Here is a 26216-nt window from a genome sequence, read left to right as displayed (position 1 = left end):
GCGCTCAAACACAAAACGGTCTTGCCGAGCACACATACGTAACGGCGAAGAAGACAAGGATCGTCTACACTGCCGGGAAGAAATAAGACGAGGAAGATGCAAGGCAAGATGAATGTAGAGCTGCTGGTCTCGTTGGTGTCGGAACATAAAGAACTATGACAAATGCGACAGCGACTACCAAAATCTTGATAAAAGAGAATGTTATGGAGTGGTATTGCAGAGCAAATGGGCGCCATCTAATGTCAGGGAATGAATTGGCATGTTCACTCGGCTCATCGTCAGCGAAAATCGCTTGGGTGTGAACACAAAAAACGCGTTGAAAAACGCTGACGAATAATGCGAGCCAATATTCGTCCCGGTGTGTACGAGCCTTTACACTACGTGAACTCACTCGAGGCCCACAGAGAAGGAAATGAATAGTTGAATAAAGTCGTTATTTTTGTTTGTTTTTTGCGCACAAAAAGTATTCTCGTCGCTTGATAAACTTAAGGTTGAGCCACTGTAGTCACTCGGACTATTTTAACGATGTCTTTCATAACTTTTGGGCCGGCCAGTTTCGATCCCTTTAGAAGCCTATGGAGGAGTGATCCAGCTCTCAGATTTAATCAAAAATATCTTTTTTGTGTTCCGAAGATGAACGAAAGTCTGACGGGGTTGAACAACATGAGGGAGAGCAATTACTGACAGAGTTTTCATTTCTGGGTGAACTATCCCTTTAATAATTTTAAATGTCACTAACATTATGAGCAACTGACATTACGCTGTTAGCAAACATTCTGTAGGGTGATAAAGGCAAGAAGAGACAGCATGGAGACACAAGGTTGCTTAAAAAAGGAATTTATTTGTTCTGGTGTTACGATCTGTGAAGATACGTTTACAAAAGTCCTGTTTCCACCCAGATGCCTCACGAGATGCCGACGTCGTTTTACACTGGAATTCTTCATCTGTCCACAGGCTTTCAGAGTCATCCATCCATGAGACGTCAGAGAATGAGGCACAAGCAGGAAGATCCTGTTCATTAAAAGTGTCTGACATGTGCTGGTCCAACATGTGGCCAGGCAGGTCAGAGGTCACTGTGTCAGATCGGTGGCCAGATTTTACTGACCTTTGCATGAAGAGACTCAGGGATCCACTGACAATACGCTGACATCAGATCTACAAGGACAAGATAAAGACATTTTTAGTGATGTTTAATATACACACTACTTTTTTAGTGTTTAATGTTTTTGTTTAAGTCTCTTCTGCTCATCAAAGCTGCAATAATTTGATCAAAGATACAGTAATATTGTGAAATATTATTACAATTTAAATAACTTTTCTATGTGAATATATTGTAAACTGTAATTTATTCATGTGATCAAATCTGAATTTTCAGCATCATTACTCCAGTCTTCAGTGTCACATGATCCTTCATTCTACATTTCTTATTATTATCAATGTTGAAAACAGTTGTGCTGCTTCATATTTTTGTGGAAACTGTGATAAATTTTTTTCAGGATTCTTTGCTGAATAGAAAGCTCTAACGAACAGCATTTAAATATAATTATTTGTAACATTATAAATGTCTTTACTGTCACTTCTGATCAATTCAATGCGTCCTTGCTGAATAAAAAAGTTAATTTCTTAAAAAATATCTTACTGACCCCATTGATGACTGTTTTACACTTAATGCTGAAATGGCTATTATTTTAACCAGTGATCACAGTTCCACGGTACAGATTCCAGTAAAATACAGTTACAGTAAAAACAAAGCATGTTTTCCCCACATGGGTTTCCACTAAATGAACACAAGAAAGAATGAGTCATTTTCACAGGCATATCAACTTACATTTTTGATTTTTCTTCCACGCAGCTTCTAAAGCTTTTCTGTTGTCCACTTTTTCTGACGCCAGCGCCGAGAGAAGAACTTCAGTCCGCGGCTGCAACCTGACACACAACAGCAGGAGAGTATTCAACAACACCCGTTTACACTCCATACAAAAGTCAGTGTGTGTGTGAGTGAGTGAGTGAGTGAGTGAGTGTAAGTGTGTGCGAGTGAGTGAGTGAGTGTAAGTGTGTGCGAGTGAGTGTGTGTGTGCGAGAGTGTAAGTGTGTGTGTGTGAGTGCGAGAGTGTAAGTGTGTGTGTGTGTGTGTGTGCGAGAGTGTAAGTGTGTGTGTGTGAGTGCGAGAGTGTAAGTGTGTGTGTGCGAGTGAGTGCGAGAGTGTAAGTGTGTGTGTGTGAGCGAGTGAGTGCGAGAGTGTAAGTGTGTGTGTGTGTGTGTGTGTATGTGCGAGAGTGTAAGTGTGTGTGTGTGTGTGAGTGCTAGAGTGTAAGTGTGTGTGTGTGTGTGGGTGTGAGCGAATGAGTGTGAGCGTGTAAGTGTGTGTGTGTGTGTGTGTGTGTGTGTGTGTGCGAGTGAGTGCGTGTGTGTGTGTGAGTGAGTGAGTGCGAGTGTAAGTGTGTGTGTGAGAGTGTAAGTGTGTGTGTGTGTGTGAGAGCGAGTGAGTGCGTGTGTGTGTGTGAGTGAGTGAGTGCGAGTGTAAGTGTGTGTGTGTGAGAGTGTAAGTGTGTGTGTGTGTGTGAGAGCGAGTGAGTGTATGTGTGTGTGTGTGTGTGTGTGTGTGTGTGAGCGAGTGAGTGTAAGTGTGTGTGTGTGTGAGCGAGAGTGTAAGTGTGTGTGTGTGTGTACGTGTGTGTGCGAGAGTGTAAGTGTGTGTGAGAGTGTAAGTGTGTGTGTGTGTGTGTGTGTGTGTGTGTGTGAGCGAGAGTGTGTGTGAGGTCTCACTTTGCCCACGTCTTCAACATGGTGGCTGGTGACGACAGTAAACACGTGCTGAACTGCTGAATCTTTGGACAAACCTGCAGAAATTCATCCAGGAATAAGTTCACGCATCACTACAGGTATTCTTTGAAAATACCGTGGTTTATGAATATGGTATCACTCCACACTTTCTCTCCTCACATAATTCAATTTCAATTTATGTACTAACACTATGTAAAACTACCATTCAAAAGTGTTAAAAAAAAAAAAGAAATGAATACTTTTATTCAGCAAGGATGCGTTATTGATCAAAAAGAAAGGGCACTAGAGATGTTACAAAAGATTTACATTTCAAAATAAATGCTGTTCTTTTGAACTTTATATTCATCAAAGAATGACGAACAAAATGGTTTATGGTTTCCACAAACATATTAACTGTTTTGTTTACTGATAATAATCAGAACTGTTTCTTGAGCAGCAAATCATCATATTAGAGTGATTTCTGAAGGATCATGTGACACTGAAGACTGGAGTAATGATGCTGAAATTCAGCTTTGATCACAGGAATAAATTACACTTTACAATATTTTACAATAGAATACATTTATTTTACAATTATCTGTTTTTACTGTATTTTCAATCAAATAAATGCAGCCTTGGTGAGCACAAGAGACTTAAATAGTAGTGTACTTATTTGGTAAGAAAAATACAGTCAGTCATAACTATGACGAAATAAACCTAATCAGGGTGATATAAAACTAGTTTGATGCATGTTATGGTCTTGATCACCTTGTTTGAGTGTATTTTCCTTATAATGATCAAATGGTTTTGAACATGGTTTTAAACTTGTTCACCATTTACCAGTACTTTATTGTAGAGGAAATGACTGACTTTTCTATCCTGTTTTAGTTTGTTCACCCATCCACACACACACACACACACACACACAAATGTCACCTGGCCCTCAAGGAAAAACTTTGCAAACAGCTTGTAACGCTCAAGGCCCTCTGGGTAATCCATCTCAACGGCGGGAAGTTTCCAACTGACTCTGACTGTGGAGAGAGAGAGAGAGAGAGAGAGAGACACCCACATCATGTGACTGGAATTACACACGCCGCGAGACAATGGTTCGGTTCACTCTGAACTCAGTCCTGGGACAGGAGGAAGGACAGCTGCTCTTACAGAAGGTGCTCTGCTGTCGACACTTCACTCGGCCGCTCAGTGGGCAGTACCAGGGGGCGGGGCTTTCCTCCGGGACGCTGAAGTGACAGTATTGTGGGAGGAGCCTAGGAATCCACTCCGCCTGAACGGCACAGACGCCTGCGAGAAACAAAACATTGACATATAATTGATGTATATGTAGATAGAGCTGTCACAATTGACCGTTCGCAAAAGCCACGCCCCCTAGTTATTGTTGCTACGCCCGTCAAACAAATGGTCAAACACGACCAGCACCACAGATAAAGAGGTATACCCGTGCGTGTCAGTGACCGTTTTTTGGAGCAATACCTCTGCGATATCCTCCAGATCGAGGCACAAGGGGTTACAGTATGCAGTGGAGGGATATATTCAAAATATAAAAATACGCAATGAAAGAGACACGACTACTATCGAGGCTAATGCTTTTACCGGTCTCAAGCGAAATCTGAGAAACCCCATGACCTGTAACGTTACCTCAAATACAACCAGCACAGCCTGGAAGAAGATTTTTTAAGCTGGTTCAGTGGCTAATTGTTTGGAGTTAGAAATATATAACTCGCGCTGCATATTTAGTAATTTTGCCTGAGATACAGGATTATACATTCGCTTTAACAACCGCTTGCGTGTCATGCTGAATGCGATTTTCGTGTTTAAAAAGTAACTATACATAAGAGACGGAAAGATGCAGATAGCCATACATTATTTAAGGTTATTTCTATTCATTACGATATTGATAACATTATATGAACTGATGTTGGCAAGTAAGCTTCATGCGTTCCCCGTTGCCAACGTGCACTCCTCTAGTCTAAACTGTTAGTCTACAGGCGCTGCACTGCTAACTAGTTGACTGCTGCTCATTTCCCCCCGAAAATATCATGTTAACAACAACCCTTTAGAAAACGTAATTCCTTTGTGGATCCTCTTGATCTGCTTTCTCCATTTTTCTTGACTAATCTCAGTGTCTCAGTCTCACGCATGCTGGACGCGAGTTAACCATGTTCGACACATTTAACAACTGGGAGTGGGGCCGTCCACACTGTTTTATCCATTGTAGGCACTGCTCACGATGTGTTTTCAGCTTTGGGAATGGAAAGAACAGAACTCCTCCAGACAATCTCTCGGGGTATCTAGTGTCCGATTTACAAACGCCGTGGGCGCACCGCTTCAACATCTTGCTTGGAGTCAATGTTTGACGGACCTGCTCACATAGTAACGGTTGCTATGATGTGTGATTGGACAATGGCCGTTTTTGGGGAGGGGCTTGCGAACGGTCAATTCTCAAAGTTTATCTTACAGATTTTTTTAAATTACATTTTAAATTTTTTCCTTCAAATTGATTAATTTTCAAAGCATTTATTTCTAATTATTTTTGTAAATATTATAAAAAAATTATATAATTGTATTGTATGTGCTATATAAAGCTATTTATGTATGTGTCATTTACTATCTTTAGATTAAAATTAAATTAAATGATGCTCACCAAGGCTTCATTTATTTATTCAAAAATACAGTAAAAACAGTAATATACAGTTACAGTAGTTACAATTTTAAATAACTCACAAATCATTTCTTGTTTCATTTCTTGAAAACAGTTCTGCTGCTATTTTTGTGGAAACTGACATTTATTTTTTCATGATTTTCAGGATAAATTCAATTTCTATCTATCTATATCCCAATCACTAGAGTAAAGTGACAAGATAAATTAAAAATGTTCTATTATTTTCTATTTTGGGTCTATTGTGAGTCCAAGTCCACTTTCAATTCACATGGTTTTGAAACCCAGACTATATGAATAATATATTTTAGTACTAAATATGAATATACTATATATAAATATCATATTTATAGTAATAAAAAAACAATAAACTAAAATTATTATTAACTTAAGTAATTACTAACATTAAAATACATATAAAAGTTCAAAGTTCATGTCAACAAGCTAATCCCAATGAGATTTTCCACTTTGTTTCCAACTGTTTTTGAGACAAAACCTTGATTGAGTGCATTTGATAGACAGTGTATAGTAGTGAACAAACACAGACCTCTCATGTACATCTTGGTGGTCTCCATGACTTCCTGGTAAACAACAAACTCTGGAAGCGTCTTATTAAGGGCAGATGATGGGTGAATAAACACTGGATCGTCCAACAGAGAAGTCTGGAACACACACACATATGCATATAGATCTTTCTATTACTGTTAAAATCAAAAGCAAAATCAGAAGCGAACAGAGTTTTTAAGGCACCTTGTAGCCGTTCCTCCACTTGGGGTCGAGCAGTTCCTCGGCCTGCACTCGTCTGGCGATGTGATCTCCTAAACCTGCCAATACGATCTGCCGTAAAAACGTCACCTGTGACTCTGTCGGAGGAGCCATCTTATCATCCATGTATACGCCAGCGTCGGAGCACACGGCATTCACTGAGAGACAGAGATGCTTAAATCAGATGCACAAGAAACAGCAGGCACATAAAAATTGCATGTGTATTTTGTGTATGTACCTGCATTGGTCAGTTGTCCTCGTAATCTTCGGATTTCCAGCATTGCTTTGAACCGAAGCCCATTTTCCTCACAGAACTGACGAGTGCAGCCAGCAAATTCACAAGCGCCGACCGCCCCTAAACACCAATCAACATCCCGCCGTTTACACAAACCAGACAATTCAATGGCAGAACAAAAGAAAGTAACTGAAAATGCAGAGAAGAGATGGTGGCATTATATATATTTGGCAATTTTTAATTATTGACATTGACTGATAGATTTTTTTTTTTTTAGGTTTGGCTGGTAACAGTCAGGAGAGGGACTTTTATTTTGACGGCGCTGACTCCCATTCTCCGTCTTCATTGGTTTACAGTCTTTGTTCAACAGCTCAGTCTAATAATAGAAAGGCAAACACTATAATAGTTGTATTGTAAGGTTTTATTAATCATACATGTCATATGAACTGTCTACGGTATGTTTAATGAGTATTGCCTCGGCTTTATTTAAGAAATATGATTCCATGACTTTTCTAGCAATGTTTTTATTTGTGAAAAATACTATGATAGGAATTACAGAAGTTGCCATATACCTAAAGTATAAATCTGTTTATTTTAGAGATTTATTTTTTTATCAAGCTCAAATTATTTTTTTAAATGGATGCATTTTCAAATAGTTTATTTCTAATTATTTTAGTAACTAAGTAAAAATAAAATACACTTAATTGCAGCAATTATGCACGTTAAAAAACATGTCAGTCAACCACTATAGGACTGTTTTGTTATTGTTAATTAAAATAAAACAAACTATTAAAAATCATTTTTGTTAATTGAAATCAAGCTCAAATAAAATATTAATATTAGATGGAATAAATTAAACTTAGAAATGTTGTCTCAGCAACTAACTGAAATAAATAAGTTGAAATACAAAAATTACTAAAACTAAATAAACTAAAACTAAATATAATTTTTTTTTACAAAAGCACATAAAAGTTTTCAACTAAAAACACAAATTTTTTAATGCGTTTTTGCCATTCATTTACACAACAACGGCATTTTGGGGGCCTGAAAACGTTTCAAAGTGCAAGTTTTTGAAAATGATACTGTTATTGCCTTCGTGTAAACTACAAAAACACAAATTTGTGCAAATGGTGATGTCATGCACACATTATGTGTTCAGTCTATAGACCTTATGCGCCAGAGAAACGAGGGTGCCGCCATCTTTAAAAAATTGTCTTTGAACTTCCGTTTTTGCGGTCGCTCTGTATATCTCTATGACATCGCTGTCCAGGAGTAACTAGCTTTTAAAGTGGATTTACTTAATGTAAAGTTAACGAAATTATCATGAGGATTGTAATGTTTAATGCAGATGTCTTAACAAATATCAGTCATAAATCAGCCATAAATACGGAAGATCGCTGTGAAAAATACAGACCGGAAGACAAAAGACAACGAGCGCAGCGCTGAAAAGGGGCGGGGCTACATAAGCCCTATCCACCTTATTCCTGACAAGCTTACTGCGTTTTGAATTATGGGCGGCACTTCCGGTTTGGGGAACTACCATTCAAAAAGACTGAAACGAATCATTTCAAATCATAAGGTTGCCCTACAAATAAACCTGATCCGTCAGTTTGACTTAATGAGCAATCAGTTTTCTTTCATGTTTTATCTAAGAATAACATGAGAATAACGTAACACTTGGTATTTTAACGTGACATGTTATAACAAGAATATCCATAGTAGGCCTAAGAGCTCTGCATTCTTTTCCTCATGATTGTTTTCTTTTTTCCTTTTGAATTCCGCTGTAATAGTATGACAAAAGTCAACACATACTGCACATTTGTGGTCTGTTCTCCCGATTTAATTTACGATGTATACCATTAATAATTCACTGGAATCCTCTCCAAATCCTCACGTCTCTTTCCAGGTTTGGTTTCACAGGTAAATACAATTTATTATCTGTCAAAATGACTGAAATCACTTTAAAATAGTATCACGTAATGCTGAAGTAAAACACTTTTTTATTAAGGCAACGTATGTTACATAATACAGATTACCACAGTAATATTTAACCGACCGATTTAGCTGTGGAAAGATGCTTTTGAGATTATTCATGGTCTGTTGAAAGTTACCTTGTTGATGCTTTTACACTTTTAAATGTCCTTTTAATGTTCAATGGTTGAAGGGTGAGTAGAATAAATGTAATGTCATCGTAAAAGGTTTAAAAATCTATTATTGCGTCCATAGAGCTTAGCCTTTCACTGATTGTTTACATCTTAACGGAAGTTACATCCATAATTCGCGCAAAGCGTCATGGGGCGCAGGAATACTGTGGATAGGCGAGTAGTGTTTCTTTACAGAAGTGATATCGCCATCTACTGGCCTGGCAGCAGAATACAGAATTTTTAATGAATTTTAGTCGTTTTCACGGATGCGTGTAAACCGGGATCGCTTTGATGCCATTAAAGCTTGTTGTCATCTGTACGTGAAAAATGCAAAGGAAAAACTTTTCTGTTTGTAGCACATCGTTGTCATGTAAACGTACCCTAAATTAAAATGAAACAAAAGCTAATAATACTAACATCACACTGCTAGAGCAAAGGTTTTTCACATTCACATTTCACATCAACATTCAAATCCAAAGTTAGTCAAATCAAAGCCATACCCAGCAGAACCATCAGATCTCCCAGCTGCAGTGACTGTCCTTGTCCTGCCCATAACCTCCTCATCTGAACAGATCTGGCTTTCTTCCCTGCCATCTTAGTGCTCTCCTCCTCGCTGCCCGCAGGCCTGACAAACCAGAGAAAGAGCGGACGTGAGCGCTACCGTTCCCTAATGCTTCTTCTGGACCAGAGAGACAAAAGTGAAGTAAATGTGCATGTGTGACCTGTCATAATCCTCAAAGATCTCTCTGACGGTCATGGCGGCCACTATGGTGATGACATACGGCATACAGCCCTGCTGACGGCCCAGCGCTAGCATCTTAGCGTAACGCGGTGCTACGGGGAACGCGGCCATTGCACGACCCAGAGGGGTTATGGGACACGATAGACGCGCCCTCTCCATCTCGCCCAAACTAAAAACAGGTTAAGAAAGAATATTCATTTTATAATAAAAAAAAAAATTCAGCAACATTATAATGAACATTACTATTTGTGATCACCTTTCAACAGCCAATTTGATCAAATGATATTTGCTCAAACAGTAATGTAATATTTTATAATAAATACTTAAATTCTATAGCTTGATTACAGATTTATTATAGCTGACTGTCAGTATTTTTATTTTTTATTTTATGGGACCTATAGTTCATGTGAACTATATTGATCACATTAAAATAAATATTTAAGTTTTTTTAATTATGAAATATTTTGTCATCTTCAGTGATTAAATAATAGTTGAAGACCCTTTTGCAATAATATGCAAATATGTGCTAGTTTTCACATTATTAATTACAACAATTCAATTATAACTTCATAAACATGAATTTATATTACAGTATTATATATATAGTTTATATTGCTTAATCTAATAGTGAATCAAACTGTAAATAAATCAAATGGTTAAATTTTCAATTTAATATTATTTGCGGGAAATATGATTCCCATTTCCCAGTGATATTACGGTTGATTATCAGATTATTTTACATTATCATTTTATGGGACCTACAGTTCATATTCATGTGTTAATGAACTATTTTGTTGACAAATGAAAAAAAAAATTAATTAAAAAATAAATTAAATAAATAACCATGACAGTGATAAAGTAATAGTTTATATAACCTTTGTAATAATATGCAAATATGTTCATATTTAATAAAACAATGTACATATTTTACCCTTTTGTGTTCTCACATATTTACACATTTATGAGTTTATATTCTTTTGCAAACGTGTGCATATTTAAATGTTATTACATTTTAACTGGGTATTTTAATACACCAATGTCTAATTTTAAATAAAGCAAACGTGGCTGTTGAAATTTCCTATCAGTTAGACTTGGAGGACAGAGTGATGTATGAATGAAAGAGAGAGAGAGAGCGTACCGTCCGTGTCGAGGCGGTTCCTCCAGCGCTGCCAGTGAGATCAGAAGCTGCTCGGCTGCGATCAGCGCCTCGGATGAGGGAGGAGTGGGGAACGGGAAGTTCACAACCTAAACCCACACACAAAATACATAAACAAAACTAAACCAAAACCTGTCATGCTGGGATATAATAGTTCATGTGGGATTGTTATCGCATGATGAAAGGAAACCTTCTCAATGTTGAGATCTTTCATCTGAAGGACGAGGTCATCGACGGGACGCCGCGTGATTTCAGCCTCCGAAAACAAACAGAAATCTCCAAACACAGCAGACGAGTAGAGCCTGTGCATACATACACAAATATTAATATCACATCAGCTTCCTGGGGCCGGTTTCACAAAGATAGACTGACTATGGCTTAGATATAGTAGATAGCCAGACTTCAGATAGACATCTAAATCAGACCGTTGCACAAAGCGCTTAAGACTCTGACTATCTTAAGTAGGACTACACTGCAATGAATTCTGGGTAAAATAAGACACTTTTCAAAACAAAAAACATGGCGGATCGAGTAAGCGCATTCATCCGCTCAGTGCAGTTTACCCCAGCGGGAAATATGTGTTTGTTGGAGGAGTATAACAGTTACAAGGACATTTTACTGGGGAAATTTAGCGGAGAATGTAGTAACAAGAAGAAATGTTTCATTTGGAAAGGGCCATTTTCCCTGTTTGTAATGTAACTGATTGTTACTGCTGGTTGCCAAGGTAACAGAGTCTTAGACCTGAGTTAGCCTGGGGGGGAAGGCGTCTAATTTTTTTGGTCTAAATTAAGTCAGTCTTTATTTTTGTGAAACAGTCTAACTTGCATTAGACTAGTCTATGAGCACATTTTAGACTTGTCTAACTCTATAGACCGGTCTAAAATAGCTTTGTGAAACCGGCCCCAGATCTTCCTCTCACATAACTATTCAGTTTCCTTTAAAATACAACAATGGTCAAATTCTGACCTATAGCAGTGGCCCGGCTCCGTTCTGCCCGCCCTTCCTGCCCTCTGATTGGCTGAAGCCTGAGAGATCCAGGTGACCTTAAAGGCGGAGACGCCTGTCACTCTGTCGTAGAATCTCTTCTTCACACGACCGCAGTCCACGACATACTTGACACCAGGGATCGTCAGAGACGTCTCCGCAACATTAGTCGCAACGACACACAGACGCGCTCCAGCGGGAGGAGGACGGAAAACCTGAACACACACAGATGAGGTGAATAAGAATAATAATAGTGACAAACAGTGATTCTACAATAAGTGTGACAAACTGAGAAAATCTTTTCACTTCTTTTTTTACATGTCTAAGGATTGAAGTCAAGATCTGGAAGCATTGTAACATTTGTCCATTCATTTCAGAGCATAATTATTAAAAATACCGTTCACAAAAATGAGTAACACCACAAACAACGAAATATCTTACATGTTCAGAATCTGTAATCATTGTGAAAAATAACTTCAAACAGCAAATAGTTCAAAAGTTCTTGGTTATTATTGGAAAAGAGTCATCATCAAATGAAATGTATGGATGAAATGTAGAATAGATATAAAAATTGTATATATAAATAAATTATATTATATAAATATATATATATATCATGTAAAAATTGATTTCTATACAAGTAAAATTTATATAATAATTATAATAAATTACAATAATTAGGTATAGGATTTTATAATCTAGTTTTTCATGATCTACAAACATTAAACACTATTATTAAATAATGAATTAATTATTAATTAATTACAAATTATATACATTTATATTATAGTGTTAAATAGTTTATATTGCTTAATGTAAGTCAAATGAAATAAATCAAGTAAATAAAGATTTTCTGTTATTTTAGCCAAATACATTTTTGCATTTAATAATGTAAAAGTATGGCTGTGGATATTGAGTTTTTCATGAAACACAGAGATTAAAAGCTTTTCAATATTACATATTATTTATATTTTAAGTATATACATTTTTTACAATTATAGAAAAATAATTTATATTATAGTATTATATAGTCTATTGCTATATCGTAAAGTAAATCAAGTATATCTCCATGCATTTTTAAAAATTTTTTTTTTTTTTTTTTTTTACTGAAAAGTGCAAAATTCTTGTACAATTATTGTGTTATTCGAGGACACTGAAGTGAGTGAACAGACAGATACGGTGTTCTGGAGATTCATGCTACCCATCGAGATTTGCTACTTACTGGTTATGCGCCTGTGCAGACTCAGTTTTTTTTAACAAAAGGTACATTTTCATGTGTTATAATGTCATTTCCCTTTAAAAAATGCTAACTACCATATGAATATTTGTGCGGTCAGCCAGCTGAACAAGAATAACTGAAAGTTTCAGTTACTAAGGAAAGGCGTGCTTTGACAAGTCAAAGATGAATATTTGATGATAATTTGTACTTTTCACACCGTAGTCTACAGTATACAGTAGCTACACATAACTTAGAATTGTATTATAATTGTATTTCATATAATATTAATAGACATTCTCTGTGATCGATTCGCGCTACGGTAGCATTTTTCGACAAGGCAGCACAAATCGTCAGAACTACGGCACATACCTTTGCCTGCAGCTCGGGTGCCAACAGAGAGTAGAGAGGAAGCACGTAGAGCGGGATCGACGGATCCGCCTTCTCTTCTGACCACAGGAAACAACAGACACACACACATTAATTCATATATAGAGTCAAACAGATTAAACACACCTGCGTATAAGTAAGAATCCCTCACCCTGATCGCTCTCTGGATGATCACCCAGCTCCAGCTCAAGGTCTGAACCCTCATCATCATCATCTTCATCAATGCCGGCCTGACGATCCTCATCACCCTCGTCCACAGGCAGAACAGAGTAACTGTCCAGATTAATCCTCGGGAGGGACTGAGACAGAGAATACAGCCTAATGCTAGCGCACTTCTTACTGCACCAAATACACTGTATAATGCATACTACTTAGTATGTGAGACAATAGTATGTGTAACTGTGTGACAATAAGTGTTTCAACTAGTAGTTGTGTTACATAGTTGACTACACATTCTCTTTTAAATTCAAGTGTTCTGCTATCATATCAACAGGAAAATTAGCCGTTTCTTTTACAGTATTTATCAATCTTTGTTAAATGTTATATCATAAAAAAAATACAATTGTTCATTTTTTGCTGATGTAAGTTTACAATGCATTAACTTATATTAACAAATACTGATACCACACCTTTAATAAAAAATGTATTAGTAAATATTGAAATTAATATTAGCTGCAGAAGTATTTTTCATTGTTCATTTATGATAGTCATCATACCACATTCTTTTTCTTTGCTCTTTTTGACGTCTTCAGGTTGTCTGTTTCCATTAAATCTGAAAAAGACACACACTTCAGTTTCTAATGTTGGGAAGGCTGCTCATCTACTAAGGAGATTTTCCTATATTAGTATCCCCAATACTGTCATTTTTTTTTAGTTTAAGTGCCCTTTAACTAACGGTCTCTCTCTTTGAAGGTCTCTTACAATAGGTTTACATGCATCCAAGGTCAAAAAACACTTTAATTTTCTTATAATATACATTGCAGCTTCAGCTCTTTTCTCACAGTGTTTGAAACGGTTCGATCAAGGGTTGAGTCTCTCTAAACCCCTCCTTTACTCTGCTCTGATTGGTCAGATGGCCCAGTCTGTTGTGATTGGTTGACCACCTGAAGCGCGTGTTGTAAACCAAGCGCCCATTCCCATATCTGAATTTCAGCTCTGGATCTTCCTCAGCACTCGATACACATTGATGCGAACGGTAACGAGTTTTACAGTTTCAATACAAGCCCTTATCCTTTGGAAGTGCAAGCAAAGTGGATTTGCTCAAACATTTCGACAACATGAACCAAACTCTTTCAGTCTCAGCGACAACTAAAGTGTTTTAGGGTGGGTCAAAGAAGATAATGTTCACAGGCAGCCTATGAAGACCATAGGCTGGCATTATGCAAATTAAGTAGGTATGTAACAGGAAGTGAGACTGGAATTACTGATGACTCGTTTCAGCACTTCAGAATTGATTCTTTCTTTTAGGAGACAATGGGTCTCATTCATGAAACATTCGTAAATATACGAGTAAATATGAGAGTGATTTGCGCGCAAAGAGACCTTTCCGAAAACTCATCTCCTGATTCACAAATACTTCGTAAACGTCAGATGTGATAGTGAAATGTGTGTGTGTGTTAATGAATTCCAATCAGTCGTAAATGGGACACGCGTGCACGCTCATTCTCAATTACCATAAATCCCGCCCATTAAATCAGACTGACAACTATATATGGGCATCATATTATGACACCAAACGAAGGATTTCAACATGTCTTCTCAAAAATTTCTCAGATGCAGAAATCGAAGTTTTATTATCAGAAGTTCATTCAAAACACCACATTTTATTTTCAAGCGTAGGCTACAGTGGCGTATCAGGTCCTAAAGAAAAGCAAGCTTGGCAGCATATTACAGATTAGGGGTGGTTAAAAAAATCGATTATTGATTAATCGCGATTATGTTATGGACGATTATGAATCGATTATTAAATTTTCAAAAATCGATTTTTTATTATTATATAAAAAAAAAAATTGCGTTATTATTATTGCCGCATCGCTGGATCTAGAGAGAAGCCGCCGCCGCCGTCGAGGAAGCGACAAGACAGCGCCTGAAGAAGCCGGCCGTCTTCGCCACCTTCAGCCATCCGTGCGAGCTACGCTATCCGGCGACGGATCCTTTCTTGCAAAACTTACTGTCTAAAAGAGCAGCGAGCGTCTTTTTCAAGATGCCTTGCACTTCCTGCGGCGCGTGCAGAGCCCCGCACAGCGACGGAGACCGCCATGTGATCTGCGCTCTCTGCCTGGGTTTGTGAGCTCAGCGACGCACTTCCGATGTCGACCCTGCGGGCTGCACTGCCGTCGTTTTCTGATGCAAATGCTCGCCGGAATGACTCCCTCGAGCGTCTATCTCTCCTTCTCCGCCCCCTCTCCCGGACTCGCAGCCGCCGGCTCCCGCCCGCGCTGCCACCGCCTCAGGGGACGAGGCACTTGATATGGATGAGGACGCGCTGCTGACAGCTGTTCTAACCGCATATAATGCAAAAATTTTTTTGCATTATAAACTTTTTATTTACCTTGACATGTTTCGACTGCAACCTGCAGTCTTCCTCCACCTGAACAACACCTTGTCTTTCTAGAAGAAAATTGTCCAATTTCTACAGTATGTTGTTTCTGATCTACTTCCTTAAGGAAATAAGCCTTTCATTTATTTGTTATTGTTTCGTTCAACTTGATGAGTCACAACACAATGTGATGTATTCATTTCTGTGTTCTACAGAACATAAGCTACATACAAATAATTCTGAAATTATAACTACACAACACAGAAAGTGCTTTGAGTTGTTGTTACTCAATAAAAGAGTTAAGTAATTCAGCAGCTGACTTTTTTTAATACTGCAATCACTTTGTAGTGTTTTTTCGTTTACTGTTGTGAAATGGAAAATCAATAATCGCTAATCGAGAATCGTTAATAATCGAAAATCGACTGTAATCGAATCGGGACTTCAATAATCGTAATCGAATCGAATCGGGAAATCAGACAGATTAACCACCCCTATTACAGATGCAGTTAATGGAGTTTCATCTGCTAATCAAACAGTCCCAGAAGTAAAAAGAAAAACCGTATGTAATTACTATATATAATATTTTTTCAAAATGCTGTGTAAATATGTACCCGATTAAGGTGAATTAAAATGCAGCCTGAGCAAAACGTTCGGATGTTAAACTCACTATTTACGCGTGGCTGGGAGCAGGTGCAGATTTCTTTCGTACCGACTAACATTTGGAAAATACGAACATTTTAATGAATCCGAAAATTTACGCCAGAACCACTTTACACACGATTTACACAAAAATTCGTTCTGCTCGTGTTTCATGAATGAGACCCAATAACTTTATTATCATGTACTTTGATCTCTGAAACTTTGCAGACCTTTTCCATAAACAAACCGCTTTATTACACACTGCAGGAAAGGCAATACCCCAAAAAAGCATAATAGGGGCACTTTAAGCATATATTGTGTGTGTGTGTGTGTGACTGTACCTGTGTGCTCTCGGTTGGGTCTGTAAGGGAAAGCCTTCCTCAGTCTGCGACACACAGAATGGACCTCCGCTTGACCCGTCAGAAACACCAGAATACCACCTACAACAACACACACGTGTTCAGACATTCATCATCCCCTGCTGCATATTCATTTATATCTGTGCATATAGCTAAGATTTAAGTTTAGCAGCTATGCGTGTTTAACCAACCTGGCGGCAGCATACGATGAATCTTGCAGATCTTACGGAAAGCTTCTCCAGTGTAGTTCTCCATTTGTGTGCGTTTATTGAAATGTACCGTGACTGCAAACTGACGGGCCTCCACCTATAGACACACACAGTGTTGAAACAAAGTATTTTCTTGATTATAATATGATGGTAATTTTTTATCTTAAAAACACAGAATGCTCCTCTAACGGTGGTATTTGGTTCCCACTAGTACTTGGTTATTTGTTGGGAATCAAATTCAAGGAATGTTTTATTTTTTTAATAACAAAAAAATAACATTCCCAGAACATTTTTTCAAGACAACCTAAAAATAACTTCTACACAACCCAAACCATAATGGTTATTTTAGGTTTTATTTTTTTTAACAAATAACTACATTTTCTAGAACGTTTCAGAGAGGATTTTCTGCAACAACCTAATGACAACTTATGCTGAACTTTCTCTGTTGGTTATTTTCAATTAAGAACGTTTTCTAGCAGAAGAAACAAATGCATACAGGTTTGTAATAACTTGAGGGTGCGTAAATAATGACAGGATTTAATAATCAATCACTACAGCATTTAATAAAGTGTAGAAAATTAGTTCACAGTTATATTGATCAGATAAAACCAACTTTATAGCTGAAAGTATTAAAGCAGGGTTAAGCGCAGTGTGAAAAGCATGCATATACTGCCCTATTAATCACCTGACATCTGATAATGACATGAACACATGCTATTGAAATAGAAGAACATGAATGTGACACCTTGATGACCGGAGGAGGAGAGCGGAAGAGTCTCTTGTTCTCAGTGAAGTCCTCCACACGCAGCGTCGCTGACATGATGATCAGCTTCATGGGTAAACCTTTCTGTGAATCACAGATGGCATTACACACACGCCGAACACACAGCTTTAACCTGAACGTCATACATGTTCACGCGTGTTACCTTGTTGCGGAGGGGGACGATGCGCGACAGGAGGCCGATGAGGATATCTGTGTACACACTGCGCTCATGAGCTTCATCTATGATCACCACACTGTATTTCTGCAGCAGGAAATCCTGCAAAAACACACATCGTGACTCACTATAAAGTGGGACCAATATTTTGACTCATTTTGTTAATTAATTTACCTGTCTATTCCAGTTTTAGTGACACTAATGGCTTACTTTTAGTTCTATAGTATATTTAATACGGAGGTTTTTGCTTTATTACATGATAAACAAACCAATCATAGAGGTTAGCTGAAAAATACACACCTAAGGTCAGCACATACACTTATTTTCATGAGCAATACTTGACATTTGACCCTAAACACTGAAATCTAAACACTGACTAAATCAGTATTGTTAGCAAAATCTTTGGAGAACCTCTAGGGACATCCTTTTTACACACACAAAAAAAAAAGTCTAGTCTATACAGTATACAGTTTATTATACTCAACCTGCCTAACTATAATATTAGTACAGCTTTAATAAAGAAACCAATACATAGTATGCATCATCTAATATAAAATGAGTGGTGCGTGTTTGTTACCTTCTGAATTTCTTTAAGCAGAACACCATCTGTCATGAACTTAATCTTTGTGTCTTCTGTCACATTCCCTTCATACCTGATCTGATAAGACACCACCCTGAACACACATACACACTTATTTCAGTTAAAGCTTTTCAGACTTCATGCAGGATGTTTGTAAAAGGTCTAAAAATAACTGCACAAATGCAACAGTACAGAGCAGGTTCAAGTCAACAGGAGATTCAGTTTAAACCTTTGCCTACATAACTATTTGGATGCAAAAGGCAAAATCCTGTCATTATACACTATCGTTCAAAGGTTTAAAGTAACAACAGGTAACTTTTCAGCCTTCATAATATATTTCCAAGTCTCTTGTGATGGTACATCGACTTACAATAGGTTGAATGACACGTCTGCCATAGCCTGACGGGGTCTGTAGCGTTTTTAATCGTACTTTTAAACTTTGGGTTTCGGGTAGTAACCGGCGAACAAAGAGAACTACAAAATTCGACTGCTTTACGGCATATACGTCACTTCCACCACCACCCCCACTTCCTTAAAATCGGACTTGCGAGCCAAATGTTATAGTCATGGCCGAAGCTGCACAGAAAAACAAGAAAGCAAAGGTTTTATCGGAGCAAAGCAAAAAGAGAAAAAGAGAAAGTGATCGCGTTAAAGGCAGAACGAGGATCAACATTGCAGAGCTGCCAACTCTCACGCATTGGCCGTGAGACACCCGCATTTAATTGGTTTCACACGCTCACACGTACGCCACACCCCCGGTTTCTCACGCTAAATTGTCAACCCGGTCGGTTAAATGCCTGAAAGATGAGTTTATCTATAGATCTCTACCTGTTGAGCCACTAGGGGTGTAACGATACACAAACCTGACGGTTCGGTTCGTCCCACGGTTTTGAGGTCTCGGTTCGGTTCGGTTCATTTCGGTGGGGTGGGGGGGTTTAGAAAGCTAAAATTGCTTTTATTTTTTATTAAACAGTGCTTTAATGAACAAATTGTGTCCTTGTCTTTAAATCAATTAAATTACAAGTAAACGTTTCTCAAGGATAACAAAATTATCTGCTAATGCTGTAAACTACAGCCCTTACTTGCACATTACTATAACATTAAAGCTTAACAAGCCTAGACTTTTAGCCTAAATGATATAATAATAATCAACACTCAAATAACAAATTGTATGAAAACATGTAAACTGCACATAAGGCAATTTTTGCATTAACATGTTTTTACTCTAATTTGTTATTGTTGTATAATAATTTACACAGTTGCTGTTATTTTCATGACAACTATTTTAAACATACATTAAATAATCAAGATATCATAAACAGGTTAAGTAAAATATAATATATAGGCTAATATATAGCATTTATTTAGTGAAAGAGTTAGCAAACCAGCAAGCTGTGGACACTGAATGACTTGCCTGAGGTAAATATAAAGCTATGTGAAAAACTAAGCGTTTTATTGACGTATTTCCGCTGTTGAAACACTGATTGAGTGTTTACACGAGTTATGATGCCTTTCAGTAAGTATACTGTATCTTTCAACATACCTTCGGGTGTCCATTCATGTTTATTCTGTAACTGAGGAAGAGATGATCGCGCTCCGCGCTGCCGCATGCATACAGTGAAATCTGTCACGCCACATCTAAGAGCGCCAAAACGGCATTTATTGTTTACATTTCGTGATCAAATAGACATAATTTGAAAGATTACACCTTGCTTATTATCAAAAGTAACAAAACACTGAGCTTATTGCGATTATATGTGGTTAATGGTGGTTAGGCAACAGCCCTGTATTCGTTGTGTACACATAACACATGAGGTGCAATGAGCCGGGGCTGGGCGGGGCCGCAGGGGGCGGGGCGTGTTCGGTTCGCCATGAGAGTATCGCGATACGTATCGTGGGTGGTGTATCGCGGTTTTTCGGTTCGGTTCAAATATCGTTACACCCCTATGAGCCACTCGTGATCGACAAGTTATACCGCAAATTAGTTCAAATCTCCCGGAATCTAGAGCGAGCGCGCACGCGAGACAGAGACTGTGCTCCAACGCGCGCGGACGGCAGAGAGAGAAAGCGAGCGAGAGACCTTGCGTGTGCAGGGAGCATCGAACCCCCCATCGAAAAAAGAATGCCTCTCTCTAATCTCTCTAATTCGCTAGAGTAATAGCGAATTATCAATCTGGTAGCTAGTAAACGATATTCTAGTTTTTGATGGTTAGCTATCGCTAGTATTCTCGTTCTGATTTGAACTTTGCAATCGATGAAATGCAAATAGCATATGTTTGACCTAAAAAGTGTAGTCTACTCAACATGTACAAAGAAAGGAGGAAGATTATTAATAAAATCATATTTTAGGATACCTAACATGTCTGTGATATTTGTTTATTTGTCTTGCCTCAAGCTATAATGCAAATCGATTTGTAAAATTTGCAAATTCATTTATGGTAGCTTGATATTATAATATTGACGATATATGGTTATTATCAACTACTCAAACATTGCATTGAAGTATCATATAGATTCAGTAAAACGGTAACCAATAGACTAGGCTACTATAATGACGCTGGCTTGTAAACGCGATCATTTGTCGTTATAAAAAAAATAAAACACATGAAATTATATTCATATGACATGCTGAAATATATGCCACTGTACCTGGGATGAAGACATTTCACACACGCGAGAACACCTGCATGTGACCTCCTCCTACAGTGTTCAGGGCTATCATGGTTGTCAACAAATGCATGTGCATGTAGGATGAGAGTTTACGACAGTAGTAGAGGACAATACTGTTTCCCAACTGTAGGGGGAGCCCGAGAGCAAAAAACTACCTGTTGTTACTTTAAGGACAGTATCTTTTTTAAATGAATTAATACTTTAAATTAAAAAAAAATGAAAATACATTAAAAATGTTACATTTCAAATAAAAGCTGTTCTTTGATCAAAGAATCCTGAAAACAAATGAATCATGGTTTCCACAAAAATATGAAGCAGCACAACTGTCTTTAACATTGATAATAATCAGAAATGTTTCTTGAACAGCAAATCAGCATGATTTCTGAAGGATCATGTGACACTGAAGATTGGAGTAACGATGCTCAAAATTCAGCTTTAATAAATAAATTACATTTCAAAATATGTTAAAATAGAAAAGAGTTATTTTAAATTTAAATTAAGTTTGACAAATCTAAATATTTACAATGTCACTTTAGGTTGAGGTTTATTATTATTACTACTACTACTATGAATGATAATAATCTGCATATATTTAGTCTGATAATACATTTGATAATATAGGCGTTTGCTAGAGTTTTATAATAGCAATAAGCTACTCGGTTCAGGGATTTTAATATGTGGCCAACATGTGCTTAACCCTGATAACATCACCTCACTGCACTGATGTCACACTCATACCTGCTGGGTAAATTCATCTCAGTGGCAACACGCTGCGACATGCTGATCGCTGCCACTCTCCTGGGCTCTGTCACAGCGATGATGCCCCCGGAGCTGAGAAGCAGAGGAATAAACTGTGAGAGGCAGACCACACAGATCACACACACACACATCGGCTCCCATGTTACCTGGCGTATCCCGCCTCATACAGGAACTGAGGCACCTGTGTGGTTTTCCCACTCCCCGTCTCTCCACACAGCACCACACACTCGCTTTCCCTCACCGCTTCCATGATCACCTGCTCCTCCGCCAGGATCGGCAGCCTCAGACGAGCCTCCTGCAATTCACATGAAGAGTTACACACACACACACACAAACAAGAGCCAAATGCAAGTTAAAACTGGAATAGACAGGTAAATTAATTAACAAAATGAGTCAAAATATTGGTCCCACTTTATAGTGAGTGTCTTTAACTACTATTTATTAACATTTAAATGTATTGCACTTATTGTGTACATACATGTTTATTTACTGTATTTAGAAATACCTGAAGGTAATTACATCTATAATTCATTTCTGCAATTACATCTTTAATTGCACTGTTGACACATTTATATTTTATATACTGTATTTAGAAACACCTGAAGGTAATTACATCTTTAATTACACTGTTGACACGTGAACCCACCCATATCACTAAACCTGTCCTAACCGTACCCATATAGCAGAACAAGCGATCTGCAATACAACATGAACACAATAATGCATTTTACCTAACATTTAACTTTTTAAAAAGCAAGTACATAGGAGTTACAGACACCTTATATAAAGTGTAACCAAAAACTTTCTTAGGAACAGAAACATCACAGTTTAAGAGTGAATGATGCTTCAGAACTGAATCAGATCAAAACGATTTAAATCCAAGAGAGAACTTCACTTTACTTGAATCCTTTATGTATGATAAGCATTAAATCCGTAATTTACATTTCAATGCATTTTATGTTTCTAAAAATAATTGTGGACAATGTTAAAACGCATTATAATATTTGCAGATTCATTGTTACACACAAAATTGGTTGTTTTTCATGTGTTTTGATGCATTATACTTTTTAAAGGTGTAAAGCTGAATAGATGAGTATTTTATTGTAATGCATTATAAGGTGCATTATAAGGCATATCGTAATTAATATATGTATATATACATTATACATATACATGTATATATAATGCATTATAAAAGTATTCTTAATGAATTAATACACCCACAATTAATGCATTAAGAATCCTTGTATAATGCATTACTTATGAATGCTTCAAGTAATGTATTTATAATTATATAAATATATATATAATATTTATAACTTAAATAAATATATTTATTGTATATTTTGCTATGTTTGTTTGCTATGTAGACCAGACTTTTTACACCGATAGTCAAAGGTCTGTTACACAAAACCTTACACTCTCTAAAGTCACCATGAACTCTAAATTGTATTTATTATAAATGATTTATATCATTTATGATAAATGCATATCATTTATTGTGTATATCACTATTTTTTAATTCACATGCCTAGTAATCTTAAATCAAAATAACTTCCCCTTCCTCTTCCTCTTTCAGAGACGTCTCTTCTCTTCTCTGATAGGTGGATCAACCTGTCACTCACATGTGATCCACCACAAACCACAACCATCCAACCAATTCCCAATGGACAAACTCAAGCCCCGCCCCACAACTGTTCTTGTTCCAGAAGCCGTTTCAATCTGATATACGTCACAATAGAGAAGAAAAGACTCTCTCAACTTCTGTTTCATGCTGACTTTAAAACAATCTGGTTCCTGTACCTGAATCTCTGGAAGTCGGTCAACAGGAATAAACACGGCAGGTTTACAGTCTTCTTTCTTATGCGTTTCCTCTTTAACATCTTCTTTCTTCTCTTCTTTAACGTCCATCTCTTTCTGTTTCACCTCCTCTGTCAGCACCTGCTGCTCTTCTGTGGGTTCTTCCTCAGGGGGTTTAACCTCGTCTTCCTCAGATGAGTCTGATCCCTCACTATCCTCCTCCTCGGATGACTCTGACTTCTCCTCATCATCATCATCATCATCATCCACCGCTCTTCTTCTCTTTCTGTTGGCTCCGCTCAAACTGCTGATCTTGACAGTAGATGAATCCTCTTCCTGATCTTCATTCACAGATCTGCAAGCACAGACAGGACACAGAAATGTGTAAAATGACAGATTGTCCATATCAGATACTCAGACGTGGTGTATAGGTCGATCTCTTACGCTTTGGCCTGGTAGAGTTTGTCTCCAGTGCCGAGTTTAGAGGTGGTGTACAGCAGTTTGAGCTCTGACTCGGGCAGCTGAACCTCAGCTAGTTTAGATAATATCTCTGCTCTCTGTGGAGATATTGTGAGAAAAATAAAATCACTTATAAATAACAAACAGCATCATTTACAGATTCTCTCTCTCTCTCTCTCCTCTTACATGGGATTTCTTTTCTTTCTGCTCCAGAACTTTCTCCAAGTTCTTCCTCTGTTTCTTTGTCAGGGCTTTTTTCTTGGGCACGGGGCGTTCCACTTTTTGTTTCTTGGTCCTGGTGGCGGGCAGAACGAGAACGTTACAGTCGTCTACTCCTTTAAGCACGGCTCCATCTGCACAGAATCACATTACAACACAACAACATGTAGTAGGTTTATTTAGAATTCATGTAAAAAAAAAAAAGAACATCCAACAAGAAAATGAAAATCAAGTAGACAAATCAAAATGATAAGAATAACACAAAAAATTAATTAACAATAGTTACAGCCAAAGACTTTAACTCTTGTCAATGTCCATTTCCTTTTTCGAAAAGGAGTGGGATACATGTGTGAGAGGGCAGACAGACACACTAAATATCTTTAAAAAAACAAGCTCTACAGCTGTTCGTGATACTCCTACAGTACTTTCCCATCATACAATTATTCTATATGATTCAGTGGACGTTATAGCAATCAGTCATACATCTAAATGAATAATTGGTCAAATGTAGAAACAAAAAAGCATATTATAGTACAAACAAATTCTATTCATATTATAATATTTGTTCTTTGATCTTAATATAGTAACTATATCATTTATCATTATCATCTACATTAATGTGCTGATTCCTGCTTCCCTGTGGTCAAATTGAATTTTCACAGAGAGACATATAATATAAATAATAATACATTTTTTGTGTGTTTGAAACACACTAAAACTTAATAATAAATAAACTTAATAATGACAATAATACTTAAAAATTGTGCTTTATTTTGTGACAAATTATACATTTATTTTTAATGAACTGGAAGAAGCAACAACAAAAAAGAATTTGATAAATAAACGAAAAAAAATACATATGCATCTGTAAATATACATGACCAGTGGATCAAAAAGACAAGTATAATAGAAAGCGTTTTATGGGTTTCTTTGCTCTGTTAAACACAAAAGAAGATGTTTTACAGAATGTTGGTAACCAGACAGTTGATGGACCCCATTGACTTCAATAGTATGTTTTCTCCTACAATGGAAGTCAATGGGGTCCATCAACTGTCTGGTTACCAACATTCTTTAAAATATCTTCTTTTGTGTTGAACAGAGCAAAGAAACCCATACATGTTTGGAACAACATGAGGGTGAGTAAATGATGACAGAATTTCCACTTTTGGATGAACTATCCCTTTAAATGAACAGTTGCCGCTTCTTATTGCATAGTTAATAATAACCTGTATTGCAGATCTTCTGAACAAGCATGCATCTTACCTTGTATCTCCACCTGCACATCTGTCTGTCTGTCTCCAGCAGCTTTCTGCACAGATGTGCTCTGCTGTCTGCCTTTCCAGTTATATTTCTGCCTCAATCTGCCCATGGCAGGACTCTACAGGTCACAGTCACACACACACACACACACACACACACACACACACACACACACACACACACACACACAACCTGTCAAGAACATATTTCACAAGAAACTCTGCAAGTGCCATGAAAATAAAGTCACCGTGCAAAAACATCATGGTCTAACGTTATAAATACGTCTTCATTTTATTCGTGTTTTAATTTTGGGATGAAATGTGACATCGATATATATGACAGGACATGTGTTTGTGAGTTTCACCCCTGACAATCTCATCTTTTACCACTCATTTGAATTGATTCGAGTATGTTCTGTTATAACGTCAAATATAGAGATGATCGTATCATAACTCCTCGTGTTCTTACTGCTAGATGTTTACACTGCTCGAGATCAGCTGACAAACTAACACTCATTAAAAAACTCAAAATCACTGACACTGAAAGGCTCTACCAATCAAACATACACGACATTGACAAGGATCATTGCGCCCTTTATATGCATACAAATAATTATAACCTTTTGATCTAAATGTATCATACAGTAACAAAATCGGAAAAACTCACGTGTCGATCCTGAATAGTGATGTTGTGCAACTTTAAAAGGAGACCGACGC

General features: G+C 37.4%; 2 protein-coding genes across 2 annotated transcripts in view; one reads left to right on the top strand and one right to left on the bottom strand.

The window, feature by feature from the left end:
• ufd1l (ubiquitin recognition factor in ER associated degradation 1) overlaps window positions 1-26216 on the top strand; it is a 188206-nt gene that overhangs the window by 60705 nt on the left and 101285 nt on the right. The window lies entirely within an intron of this gene.
• dhx37 (DEAH (Asp-Glu-Ala-His) box polypeptide 37) lies at window positions 1032-25628 on the bottom strand. Its single transcript, XM_056259354.1, has 27 exons — window positions 25504-25628; window positions 24208-24374; window positions 24007-24119; window positions 23566-23917; window positions 21909-22057; window positions 21742-21834; window positions 18331-18427; window positions 17742-17855; window positions 17561-17662; window positions 16798-16912; window positions 16589-16687; window positions 13786-13841; window positions 13221-13368; window positions 13052-13128; window positions 11446-11678; window positions 10670-10781; window positions 10462-10568; window positions 9304-9492; window positions 9082-9206; window positions 6441-6557; window positions 6188-6360; window positions 5985-6099; window positions 3925-4062; window positions 3700-3794; window positions 2767-2840; window positions 1829-1926; window positions 1032-1155 (listed from the first exon to the last, which is right to left on the bottom strand). The coding sequence occupies exons 1-27, from the start codon at window positions 25607-25609 to the stop codon at window positions 1079-1081; spliced, it is 3441 nt and encodes a 1146-aa protein (XP_056115329.1). The 5' UTR covers window positions 25610-25628; the 3' UTR covers window positions 1032-1078.

This window comes from Rhinichthys klamathensis, unplaced genomic scaffold (assembly GCF_029890125.1).
Source record: "Rhinichthys klamathensis goyatoka isolate OS25496 unplaced genomic scaffold, OSU_Roscu_1.1 h1tg000167l_1, whole genome shotgun sequence".
Taxonomy (NCBI): Eukaryota; Metazoa; Chordata; class Actinopteri; order Cypriniformes; family Leuciscidae; genus Rhinichthys; species Rhinichthys klamathensis.
The sequence above is the reverse complement of the archived record's forward strand: the minus strand, read 5'-3'. Positions and strand labels throughout refer to the sequence as shown.

Excerpts from the sequence above, each read along its gene's own strand:
- dhx37 (XM_056259354.1), bottom strand. The coding sequence starts at position 25,609 with ATGGGCAGATTGAGGCAGAAATATAACTGGAAAGGCAGACAGCAGAGC. Across the intron at positions 17,663-17,741 it reads TCGTCCCCCTCCGCAACAAG|AAAGGTTTACCCATGAAGCT; the intron begins GTAACACGCGTG and ends TGTGATTCACAG. Across the intron at positions 9,493-10,461 it reads GAACCGCCTCGACACGGACG|TTTGGGCGAGATGGAGAGGG; the intron begins GTACGCTCTCTC and ends ACCTGTTTTTAG.